Here is a 14,674-nt window from a genome sequence, read left to right as displayed (position 1 = left end):
TATAATGTCGCTGTAATGTACTTATGGGTGAACGCGCGTGTACGAGTGTCAGCGTGAATATTGTCAACATGGAATGCAAATGTTTGTGTTCGACCTCTTCATCCCCAGTGCTGGATGACCATCCAGCCGGCCTGTCGAGAGTTCAAAATCGCCGTGTATGTGTGTGTGTGTGAGGGGAAGAGAAGAGGGGTTACGGGTAAAATAAATATAATAATACACGATCGCCGCTATCTCGTGTGTATATGGACATTGTCGTTAAAAGTTCAAATTAATCCATTAGACCGATTTTTTTATTTTGATTTTTTTTTTATTATTATTATCATCATATCGCACCGTATTGTTTACGCGTTGTTACGGTCGCTTTGGTAGACGGTGGAAAGAGGGAAAATCGCTATCAATTAAATGGATGTAGGTATATGTATATAATAGGCATGGTTTGTTTAGGCGTGTGTAATCGATATCGTTTACGGCGTTCTGTGAAGACATTTTTTTTTGAACGTGAGCACAAAAAAGTAAATTAGCGTATATTAACTAACCGGTGTATGTGACTCGTCATCGTTTTGTATTACTATTTACAATATAGTATTACACAGGCGATGCTAATCGATCATTTATGCGCATTGACAGAGACTTAGTTGTACATTTTGATAAAGCTTACATATAAATAATTTTACATACCCGTTAAATCATATTCTCCTGTCAATGTTTTTAACTCTTTTCCTGAAATTATTAGATACCTACTAAACAATAAATACAATTCGTACAAAATATAGTTTACAATAACATAATATTATAATTATTTATGTATCATAATTCGTGTATAACTGTAATAAGTTCGTTGCCATAAATTCGATTTCGCCGAGTCGTTGCCTTTATAATGCGCATTGATGGTGAAGAATCGCCACCGCGAAAAAACTTGGAAACTGTTAATATGTAGGGCTGGCGTGTAAAGTGTACGATGACGCGTATATAGTGTGCACGCCATCTGTTTCATCGAAGTTTTATTCGCACCAAACTTGGAAAAAATCTTAAATTCTTTGCTCTGTCTTTCCTTATCGCTCTATGAACTTTTGACTCTTTTATATTAATATTCGCATTACGAACAAATGAATTCACCCAGGTCGTCGTGTGGTGGTTGCAATGATAATAAATACGTGTACGTTTTACGTGATATGTCGTTTAGTGCGGTGGGATACTCGATTGCGTGGATTTTGCTCGTTTCTCGTTTTTTCCTTTCTTTTTAACACATAAAAGATTATTTTTAAAAAAATCACGTCAATATTTAAAAAAAGAAAAAAAAGAAGAGTCGATAAAACCTGGTCTATTTTGTCGATTTTGTTATGATAATAATGTCGTAATCGTCTCCTTAATGGTTGCTGGTGAAGATGCAGCACGGAACGCACATTTTTCCGGTGCGATAAAGAGCATATAGTTCGCTGCTATTCGACACACACACATACTCACTCTACATTTATATATATCTTCCTCTCTTACGGTTTTGATCGTCGTTCCATCTCTCTTGTATTTTCGGAGGAAAAAATATATGTATGCATAATAAATCACTCTCTAATGTCATCCGTTTTGCATACGACACGACTATGAGATCCTCTCCTCCGCACAGGCTCGCCCGCTCACTGTTCCGCGTGAGTATAACATATAAACAACAATAATGTTTCCACACAATCGCTTAGTTAACGGCGTCGGAGGTAGCGGGCGCGAAGAGTGTACTGAAAACCAGACGGGGAAAACGTTTGGGTATAGAAGTGGCGGTGCGGCTGTGACGTGGAGGTGGTTCGGGACTGAGTTTTCCCTTCGGCTAATCTCGTAACGTCGCGATAGCTATATATTCGGTACGGGCGTTATAAAGAATGGCCTAAGTTCGGATCGGTGGCTGCTGCTGCTTTCTCTCTCTCTCTTTCCCTCCCATGTACCCGTGATAAAATTGGCCAAAGGGGCTGTTGAAGGCGAATTTCCAAGTTACTTTATTAAATTCAAGGTTTGAAAGAAATTGGTGCATAATGTATGTGCGCGTGAGTGTATAGTAAAAAAAATATCGATAACCATAAAACATACAACGGGGCCTTGCTGAGCTTCGTGAAACGAGATCGCAAACAGATGGATATAGATTGTTTTTAGTTTATACACAACGAATTTTTATTTTGTTGTACGTTTGTGAAATTAATTTATAATTTTATGTTAGATTTATAACTATATCGTAAAAAGCTACAATGGATATATTATTTATATACTCGTGTATAGTGTAAGTATAAATTATGTTATTTGAATATTAACTATATTATGTAATTATTATCACTAAAATGGAATTAGGTGTATGGCGTGTTTATAATCAGCGATTAAACTTACTACGATATCGTTGTAGTGATTTTGTTGAACTAACTAAATTTCAATTGCCACAAATTCTCAGAAATATTCTTAAAGAGATTATAGAATGAATAGAAATTCGCCATTTTCAATACTGACTCAACTCAATTATATAATTATAGCAGTTATACACTCTTCAAAGTTTCATTCTAACGATCCTGGTATAATATTATTTTGGAACCAAAATTTAGTATAAAAAACGGGCACTATGTTTGATTTTGATATTCGAAAATTGTTTGCTCCAGTTTTCTAGTTATAACTAGGTAAAACTTAAACATATTTATAAGTATCTCTTCACTAATATACAATATACAGCATTCGGTTTGATGAAAATCAGCTTTCATTCAGATACTTGTCTTGATAATTTTTTTGTTTATCTATAGTGTTACAAAATTGTTATTTCTAATTTGATAAAATGGTTTAACAATATTATTCATTTATGCCTGACTTAAAATATAATATTACCATAGGTCAATGGTTTGTGTGCCTTTTTTCATTTAAAATATCATGTTCAATTGATATAATTGAATAGCAGTATTTATTTGTTTATAATAAACTTCAGTAATTTTAATTTGTATACTTAATAATCTATTAAAAATAGAACTGTCATTTGAAGAACTTCAACAAAAGCTTTGTTCTATTGATCGTTATTGAAATTGTAATTTGATAAAAATAATAATAATTTTTATAGTTTATCTCTTTACAATTATTTCATAAATATAACCTATAGCATGATTAGTTTTATTAATATTTGATTAAATTTTTATAGAATTTGTTGAGTATCAAATATAATGTAATAATCTCGACTTAAAAGCATATTTTCGTCGTGTTAGGCATTTATAATATTATTTAATTTTAGTGGTATGGTGTGGTGCGGTGGTTAGCCTCAGTCATTAATTTGTTCTGAGGTCAAGCATTGGTCGGCGTCTCTAGTTCTCGGATGGGTGACCACCCGAGTTCTTAATGATGAATCCATGGCACACACGCATACACACAAGTATTCCAACCGTACTAACCAAACTTCACAATAAAATCTACTGTTTCTATTCACAGCTAATAGCTTTAGAAACTGGGCTTGAATAAGATCAATAAAAAAAAAAAAAAAATGAATAAATAAAAATATAATTTATTATAAACTACAGAGATAATTTATCACTTACTAAATAAGGTGTCTGTTATGTTTATTATTAAATTATAGAAATAAAATTGGCAATTATATTATTAACAATTGATTTTCAGTTTATACTAGGGACCAATTTATTACAATACAAATATAATTTTAAAAAAGTTTACAATTAATTTTAATGTTAATTGTATTTCATTATATTCTTTGATACATCATTAATTTTGTTACATATTTAACACTTTTTTTTTTTATTGATCTTATTTAAGCCCGGCAACTACGTCCATTAGATGTGGATAAGAACAGTAGATTTTTTTGTGTAAGATTTGCTTATAAAGTTTGATTAGTACTGTTGGAACACGTGTGTGAATGTTTGTGCACCATGGAATCGCCACTAAGAACTTGGGTGAAAAGATACCAAGAGCTAGCGACACCGGCCTATGCTTGACCTCAGAACACGTTAGCGACTGAGGCTAACCACCGCGCCACACCAGACCACACAATATTTATCACTTGTTTGTGAATTCCTTTAACTGTTGACCTATGGTCACAGTATTTTACGGGTTTTATGTATAAAATAATGAAATGAAATTATCAATGTATTTGTAATCTATACTTAAAAAACAATATTTCTTAATTAAAAATGTTAAAACAAGATGCAAATAGTTTCATTATAATATAACAATTACGATATACATTTATAAATATAAACATATAATGCTATTGATAATTGTTTATTTAAATCGTAGAATATTAGAATATTACTTAACTAAAAAAGTATAACTTTTAAAGATCGTTGAAATAAAGGTGTATTGATTGTATTTTAAAATGTCTTGTTTGAAACATTAATTATGTAAAAATAAAAAGTTCGTTCTGGTTGGTCCATTAGTATCGCTTCTGACATTTTAAAAAGGTCGATTGAACTCGCATATTTCTGATTGGTTCATTTGGTATGGCCTTTTAACTATTGAATGGATATGCAAAACAATGAGAGATGACAGGTGAACAAAAACAATGGGGGAATTGTTTAGCGTGTATACTGTGTTCACTCCTGTACGTAACATTTTTATTTTTTATTTTTATACAATTTGCTAGTCTTAAAATATTATACGAATAATCCGTGTAGTTAAACTTTTCTTGATTAAATTTTAAGTATCTATATTGATAGTTTTCTATAAATCTCATTAAATTTGGTTTTGCATACTGCACATCAACTATCATCTTAATTTTTTGTAAGACTTAATATTATTCAGTTTTCATATTTCTTTTTCCAAGAAATTTATCTATCCCAATTAATAAGAGTTGTAATATTTTAAAATTATATACATTTGTAAACTATAAATATATAAATGAGTACCTATGTATCTAGTACAGAGAATTGTTTTTTTTTTTTTTTTTTTTTTAAATCATTCTTTAAAATATAAATTTAGCTCTAGTTATATGTTATATGTTTATGTTAACATTTATATATTATGAATTAAATAATCTAATTTTACATTTTCGTTTAACAATTGTCTTAAGGTATTATAAAATCAAGTATTTCAGATTTTGAATGGAAGAATAAATGTATTTGATTTACGATTGGCATATTTTTAAGACCATTAAAAATGTTTCAATTGTTCAATCTTGATAGTGGTTTTTGGTAGCATACTGCATATAATTAATATTATTAAAGAAAGTAAAGAATATTTTTTTTTGTTTAATCGGATTATGGAAAAATGAGACTATTTAAACATTATGATGTAATTAAAATATAAGTAAGTTCAGAAACTTTTAATGCTCATAAAATATTAAGACTTGCACTTTTTCTAGATTTAGTATAATTATTAAAATATATTGGATCTTTTTGAGCTATAAATAGAAATTTTCAATTTTCAATTTTGTAGTTTATTTCCCATTTGTTTATTTTTAATAATTAAAAAAGCTTGAAAATGTAACACTTGATGTTTAGTTTCTCCTACATTTTTTTTGTAAATCTAGAACATCCACTATACGGTAACATTTTTTTGTAAGCGTTTGAAGTATCTATAATATTTGACAATATTGTTTACTCAATGGTTAATAACGATCCTCAGCCAATTTTAGTTAATTTAATATATTTTTAAAATGTTCAATTTATAACTAGTAAATTATATTATGAATTCAATTATAATTTTTCTATACACAATTTAAATTTTAAAATATTTAGATTCATTTTAAATATTTATATGGACATTTAAAATATTCAAATTTTTCGTTTAGTTTCATTTTTTTTTTTTTTTTAATGTTGAAAATGAATGATGCTGCGTATAATTTAAATTGTCTTTAGATTTATAAAATATATTACATTTTTAATTATATTTTGTTGTGTATAAGTATGTCAATTTATTTGTCCCTGAATATTACTGAAACACACATCTGTTACTATGACCAGCATTTGAATTGACTACATATTCAATTTCCATTGTTTCTTGTTAATTAACTATTAAGGGGATTGCTGAAATAATATGTTTCTCGTGGCGTGTAATATGGTTAATTGGAGAACGCGGATGTCAAGCCAGAGCTGTCCAAAAGTTTCGCGCAATCTAAGATGATACACCCTTTGCAGATTGGGATTACGTGTTCATTATGCCAAGAAATTTACACGAAGAATTTCTTGGTTGTAACGATAGAGATGGAGGGTAACATTTACCGGATTTCTATTTCCTTCCGGTTAGCAGAAGCTTCCGGCAAAGTTCACCTCACTAAACCCTCGTCTGTTTCAAACCCACACACTCTCTCTCACAGACACACATACACAAACACACACAGACAAACATACACGCATAAATATATTGTGTATCGAGCTGTGTTTACTTTTAAAATTACTAAACTTTGTAATGGTGATGGTATATATTTTGTCATAAAATGCAGTTGTCATCTTCAATTGTATGATTCTACATATATTATATATTTAAGTTATAGCGATGGATATTATCTCCTTGCTTTATTTACGATAACATAGTACTGAGCACCATAGTATTATTATATTTTAGAATAAAAAAAAAAAAAAAATTATTTGATATACCTATAAGAATTATGGAATACCCTATCTCTATGATATAAACGACATAATAATGATGCATATTATGTTGATTTTGTATTGTACATATCATATATGTTTTTATAGCATCTATATTTTAAGTTTAAGTTTCTTTGTTATTATATAAACACACATTTAATACTCATTTTTTACGTTCGATTACGGACTAATACGTATATTATCATATTTTATTTGATATCATTTTAATGCTATTATTATTATTTTTTGCAGAGATTAGAATGGCACTCAACTGACGCTGATTACAAAATGTGTTTAGTCAAAGGCAAAGATGAGGTAAGATGTTAAAATAATAAATGTTTTACATTTATATTATAGTATTATGAAGAGTTTAAAAGTTGAAATACTCTGAAATACTATAATAATATTTTGTATAATACTATTATTATTTATACATAATATTTAACTGTTTAAATATTGTAAGAATAAATAAATAACTTTTATATTCTTTTAAAAGTCATGCCAGAAATATTTACATTTATCTGTCCTACTACAACTTTGATAAATTATTTTTAGTTGTATAATTATTATTTCGATTAATTTATTTTAGTTCATGAAAATAAATAAAATATAATTTTATAAACCAAATTTCAAATAAGTAATGATGTATGTATGACTTATTGTTATTTATAGATTCCATTTTATATTATATTTTACATGATCACACACAACTGTTTAACGGCTAATATAATGTATATTATTTTATATTATAACGATTTAATGAAATTAATTTATATTTAATAAATGTTTGCTTATTTAGTTTAAATAATCTTTTCTATAATGGTATGAAATTATTAAAACCATTATTTGAATAAACAATGTGGCTTTTATCAGAGTATTGTATTATAAAGGACTAGTTTTTATTCTAACGAGGAGAAATAAAATATTTGAGATATCAATTTTTATTGGAAAGTAAACTTTGAGATGGATTTACAAATTGCTATATTAGTTAACTTGTTTTAGATAATTAATTGTTATGGCTTTATTTACCTTTTATAGATTTAAATGATGATGAATACATCATATGTCTTAAATGAATCTTGCTTAATGAATAATATAAATTAAAATTATATTTATTGTACTTATCATATGGGTATATTGATATTTTCTCATAAGTAAAGTTTTAGAATATAATTTATTTAAACTGAAAATACATTTTGTGTGTTGATATGACCAATTTATGATTTAAAATATTATCGATATAATTTATTTTAAATATTGTTTTTCAAGTATTCAATATTTAAAATTTATCAAGCTATATTTTTTAAAACTGTGTAACTTATTTATTTCTTTATTTTTATTATTTCTTTATTTATTTATTATTTTTTTTTTTTGATAAATTTTGTTTGAGTTTACTTTTAAAACTTCTGCATTTCAATTTGAAAGTATTCATTGCGTTATTCACGCATACGCAATAGTGGAACATCTAAGGTTTTTGGTATAAAGACACGTCAAAAACTGTTCAGCGATTCATCTAGACTTAGTCACAGTTTTTTTTCATCCATCCCCATTCACATTTCTTTGCTTCCTAGCTTTGTTATCATTAAACACGCCCTGTGGTACTGAATATGGTGTCATCTCCGGGTTCTGTCGATCAATCAACATACTCAAACTACGCCCCCTATCTGGGCTTCGCTGTACTTCAGTGATCATTTTTAAGGCAAGGGCGTAAGATACTTTTAGAGTTTAATAAGACGTGATATTGAGCTTTCGTTGAGACAGGTGGGATTAGTATGGAGCGTGAATGAGATAGTCATCTATCACGAGTGTCTCGAACAAGATCATTACCTGTGACTTGGTATGATATTTTCCACAACATTCATATATAAATATATTTTTTATAAAAATACTTTTTCAAATAGTAAATTAAAGTTTGATTTAAAATAATAAAAATGTTTACTTTAAACGTAAAATTATATTTTTATGTACAAATAAAATATGGAAAATAGACATAATATATGCTTACATGTTTTTTTTTGATACCATTACAGTAGATTATAATTTTATGAGAGAAAAATATTGTATTTGATGTTTAAAAATTAATTGGTTCATAATTTATCATTATTTTCCTCCACGAATTTTTTTTTTTTTTTTTTGTGAATATTATGTATTGCGTAACGTATAAAATAAAAACATAAATATTATTTTATACGAAATTAAAATATTATATTTAAATTAGTACCTCAAGGCTATTTTTATTCCACAAAAATATTAATTTACATGGTATAATTTATTTATTAAAATTTTTTATTCACATTTTTTTTTTAGGTAACTAATATAAATATAAATTGTAGTAAGGTACCTGGAACTAAATATTATTCACAATATTTTCAGTTTATATGATTTAGCTGTATACATTTTTTTTCATACTCAATAAAGATCAACACCGTAACAAGTTTAACTCAGTTTTATTTGCTTGAAAAAATAAAATAAAATAAAAACAAGATTCTATAAGATTTATGTAGGTAATTTTAATTTGCTGATATTAACATGATATGAACAGTGTGTATGAAACTTTATCTTTGAAGTTGAAATGAAATAGGTTTTAAATAATTATATATTTCAGAAAAAAAATATTTTTAATTATTATAGTTCCAGTTTGATAATATGATAACTAAAATAACAACACGGCCTCTTGTATAGGTAAATATGATACATATATAAAAATGTTATAATATTATTATCTATTATTGATGCATTGATATTTCCATACTTTGATGATATTTAAAACATACCACGTTATAAAACATATGGCCAATTTTATATTTAATAAATTAGGTGTATGAGTTTATACCTATTTTATTTTTAAAGGTAATATTATTAGGTACTTACTAACTTTTATATTTTTTAAATATTGTGCTCTATTTAATTAATACTTTACAAATAACTAATTATTGTTTAGGTGATATCGGATTTTTATATTTATGCATAAATATTAATTACATTTTTTTTTCATGATATTTGTATATCTTTATCATACAAAGTAGTAAATAACCTTGATTTTGATAAATATTCGAAGTTAATTCATTCATAGCTGGTTATTAATAATGGATGCATGAAGGTTATTAATGATGGGTGTATGGATATATTGAAACTGGCTGATAACTATATCATATTTACACGGCTCATAGTTAATTATATTAACCTTAATATACTAAAACTCACTGTCCGAGTTTCATTTATAATTTAATTCATTATAAAATCTTATAACTTTCAATTATAATGATAGATTGTTTGCCCTTTAACGTTATTCACTTATAAGATTGTGTAGATAATTATTATTCTAAAGGGATATCTAATGTCCAGTGCAATAAAATCACTTCAGTGTTATTATAGTACATTATTTTTTTTATGTAAGAACTATAAGTATTATTGAAATTATTATGTCTAGTGTTAGTGACTCTTTCTGTGTTCATTTAACATACGAGTATAATGATAAGTGTATCAATTAATGATGTTGTTATTTATTTATAAACTTAAGTTTTATAAAAAAAAATTATAACATACACTAAAGTAAATATTTATAATCGTATACATTTAATTTGTGACTTAAATTAATAATTTATTGTTCTATAGACATTCAATTGTTTTCATATTTGTGTAAATTTAAAAATAATGAATTAGGTATAAGACGTTGTTATAAATACACAATTTTTTAATAAAATGTATACGGTTTTAATTTTTTTTTCATATATTTTTGTCTTTTGCATAGTAATGATTAATTTTATATTTTTTTTCGAATAAAATTTATTACGATAATTTTATTTATGTTTTGTTAAATGTTCAATTATTTAAATATATTATAAGTTCATACTGTGATAATTAGAAATCTTGATACACCATTCATTTTTAATTTATATTTCACCTTTTAAATCATAAAATATATAATATATATGTAGTTGTTTCATTTTCTATAATTATTCGAAAAATATTTACATTCCATATAAAAAAAAAAGTTCTTTTATAGATCAAATATTAATTATTATAAATGGTATTTATTATATAATATAAAAATGCAATTTATGTAACTATCAAAGAATAGAAAAAAAAGTGTTTGACGATTTTATACATTAATTACCTCATACTATATAATAATAAATAATAAAAATATAATTACGTGGAATAATAAAAACAATAAACAAAAACCCAGATAAAACATTTTCATTTCAGAATGAAATTGTCTTTGGTAGGTCTAAAAATCCTCGATACATAACGCGAGTTATTTGCATTTGGTTTTCTGATAATATTGTTTATCGTCTTATCCGATGGTAGACTTTACTATTTCTAAAGAAAAGTGTGAAGGGGAAAAAAGCCGATAAGGAAAAAAAGTTCTATATTTCTTTCTTGTACAAAGAATGAAGGGATTATTTTCTTTTCCTACTACACCATTTGCTCTTTCTGTTCTTTAATCATTTTTTTCCTTTCCATTTGCTAGAGCAGAAGAAAACGATGCACTTGATAAATTACTAACAACCAACAGCAAAAATTTTAATCTTGATTGTTATAACATTATCACATTTTTTTTTTTTCGTTGCACTAATTTCAGTAACTTTCCTAAGCTAACTGAATATACTGCTTTACATGCATATCCGTTAAATTTAAATTTTTATTATTACTTCTAATATTATACACTTTATAAAAATTATTAAATAATAATACATAACTAGATTTGTCATCAAAACCTTGTTCATTTTGTTGTATTGTTTTATTATTACTTTAATATTTATAAATTTTAATTATGTTAATTATATAAACAATTTTACTTTAAAAAGTTTTAACAGTTGATCAATGATTTATAATTGCCTAAACATTTTAGACATTTTAGTTTTTTTTATTAGTAATTAGAAAATATAAAGTATTTGATACTTAATATTTATATATTTATATATAATTCTAACGTTTATTCCCATTAATTATCTTTGTTTTTATTACATATACTGACTTTGATAAAATATTAAAAAAAAAATTATAAATATATTATATTTTTAAGACAAATGTTATTTTTTATGTTTAAATTAAATATTATATATATTACAAATAATATTCAAACACGAATATATGTAAATTAGTTTGTAAATGAATAACAAGTATATTTGTTATACCTATATGTTTTTCACAAAATATGTTTTTAATTTTGTCATTCTAAACTCTATTTCCCACAAACACGTTACAAAATAATAATAATAATAATAAAAATAAATACAATGGTATCGTAGCGACAAGGAACAAGCCGCCTCGAGGGAGTCATTTTGAGATTTGTTTCATGCACGTTCTCTCATCATTTTTTTTTTTGCCGTTCTGAGCATTTATGACTATGCATATAAAAAGCCAAATAATAATAGTAATAATAATAATCATAAAATCCATAAAGAGTGTCCGTATTCGTTTTACGAAATTATCTTACTGACATTGATGTTATTAAACTTTAAGGTAAAATGAAACTTATCTTAATCTACTATAATCTTATAATTTCTAATATATTTATTCTATTATCTATAATGTAATACATTGATAGACTAAAGAGTAAATATAATATATATATATTTATGTTATTGCATTATTATTGATAACGGTTATAAGTCACCGGTACAATTCCAAGCTTAATTCTTCGTATTATGTATTACATTTAAATCACAAAACTAAAATTTATTTTCAAATAACAAAATTAAAAAAGTATCTTACTTTTCAAAACATAAAAAAAGAATAATAAAAGAATTTTTTTTTGGAGAACATACAATTATGAATGTGGAAGAATTACTTAAAAATTATACGTTTAAATTGTTTATTTATATATTTTTTCATCAAATTCTTCTTTAATACTATACAACTTCACAATAAACTAAATTGATAATTTTTAGCTGTTAATTTATTAAAAAAATGATTGCCTATTTATTTTAATTAAATTAATTATATAACTAATTTAGTTGTTATTTTGTTTCACTATGTTAATATGATTTTATACGTACTATAATAGTAACATAACTCATAATATAATTAATAACTCCCTAAATAAGATAGATTATACATATTGATTGTATATTTAATATTTTTAGTTTAGTGCGTGTATTTACTAAAGTTTAATTAATTAATTATAACGTGTAAAAAAATATTTTATATTTATCATAACGTTAGTTCACACTTTAAAGAGTATTTTTAACCCTTAAATTGCAAGCTCAATGAAACGATTTTAACTATTTTATATCAACTCTTCAGTTTTAATTAAAATAAAAAAAAACAATCTAAATTTTTAGTGTATTATTGCCAAAAGACTTGCGTGAGTGCACGAAGCGCACTCATACATTATATATATATTTTAGTTTATATAAAAATAAAAATAGTCAATATAATTTATCTGTACAATTTAAACGAGTTTCATATATCAGTGGTTCGTGTAATTTCGTATTTATTTTCCATAATATTCCTACACATAAATATAAAACATAAAAGTAAATTAAATTAAATCTGTGTCATTTTATATTATAAAGGAATTACATGAAATTTTTAAATGTTTATTTTAATGATTGTGGTTACGGAATTTACTTATAAGTTAGTCAGTTTTGTAATCAAAATTGTAATCTTATATTTATACATTATTATAAAGACACGCGCATATATATACACCGCTTATATTATGTTTGTATTGTATTCGCGTTATTACATAAATATTACTTTCAATAAAAGTGAAATATAAAACTGAATCCGTGTAGACTGTTGCAATTTTATTTAATGAAAATCGTTTTGTTAAATCAAAAGCGAATAGTTCAATGTTATAGAAAAAAATGCTTCACATACCAAGCGAGTAAGTAGCGATACATTATGTGTATATCTCACGGTCGAATCATATCAATAATATAAACTTATTATATCAGTTTCGTTCAAAATTTGATAAAAGAGCAAAAGTTTGTTACTATCCTGTACCGTTTCCTACGTATATACATAACTTTCCTGTCATACAACCCAGCCACCACGCTTATCAATTTAATTGTATCTCCGACTTTGGCGTTAACGATTTTTCTTTCTCTGCTTGGTCCATTTTCATTAATTTACTTTCTTACGAGCACCAAAGGAATTAAATACTTTTATCCCCTCATTAAGAGAATAATACTTTTTTTAAGATAGGTTTTATTTGATATGATATACAATAATGCAGTACTTTTTGTGGTTTTATTGAATGCGCAATCGTAATAAACAAAAAAGTAAATTTTAGATTGTACGTATACAAATCATATTTTATTGTTTATTTGTATTATTTATGTATTTGACGTTTGTTAAATTATTATTGCATCACCGATTTCATCGATAGTGCACTGAAATAACAGAATATATTAGGTTCAATTTCAAACCAAATGATGTTTAATATTATAAGTTGCGATGAATCAATGCCGATATCTATAACTATACAGTAATGGATTTTATATATACATATATTGACTTCTTGGTATACATTTGTATTCATATTGATTGTATAGGGATATTTATTTCTAGTAGGACATTCTTGAAAGTTTTTTGAATTTGAAAATATGAGCAGATAAATGTCTTTATAAGTGCGCACTAATACGTTTTGTATTATTCGCTTTGATCTCGAGTACCTATATTATTACATTAACTGTTTGTAGTTCAGAGCGTGTTAGGTGATACGCAGAAAAAATTGCTATTGATATGTTTACATTTTTGACCAAATTAGACTTAATATTATGTATGATAACTAAATAATTTGCATACATTTCTATTTAGAAATTATATTTAAAGGAAAACAATTTTCTAAATTTTATACTGAAAGACATTTTGGATTTTTTTACCTGGTATAAAAATACTATAATCAATCAATATTCAATGTAACTACAATTAAAATAGAATATTATTAATTATTGTAATTATTGCACGATTTTCTTCAATGAAAACTTTGTAAATTCATTAAACATGCCGAAATACAATCCCTCACAGTTTATGGTTTATAATTATGTTATATTACTTTATTTTGCGTAAAGTAATACTGTTGCCTGCCGCTTGGTCTAAGTATTGCATTAGCCTTTCATTTCTTTTGATATTGTTATTAATTACTAAAAAATTAAAACTGACATTTCTGTGTG

The 14,674-nt window shown here is 25.5% G+C and overlaps 1 protein-coding gene across 1 annotated transcript in view; it reads left to right on the top strand.

The window, feature by feature from the left end:
- LOC112595919 (semaphorin-1A) overlaps positions 1-14,674 on the top strand; it is a 163,030-nt gene that overhangs the window by 121,556 nt on the left and 26,800 nt on the right. The window contains exon 5 of the mRNA XM_025341315.1: positions 6,798-6,860. Coding sequence (XP_025197100.1) covers positions 6,798-6,860 — 63 coding nt within the window. The remainder of the gene's footprint in view (positions 1-6,797; positions 6,861-14,674) is intronic.

This window comes from Melanaphis sacchari, unplaced genomic scaffold (assembly GCF_002803265.2).
Source record: "Melanaphis sacchari strain LSU unplaced genomic scaffold, SCAv2.0 Contig2_pilon_pilon, whole genome shotgun sequence".
NCBI lineage: Eukaryota > Metazoa > Arthropoda > Insecta > Hemiptera > Aphididae > Melanaphis > Melanaphis sacchari.
This window is presented reverse-complemented; position numbering and strand designations above follow the sequence as displayed.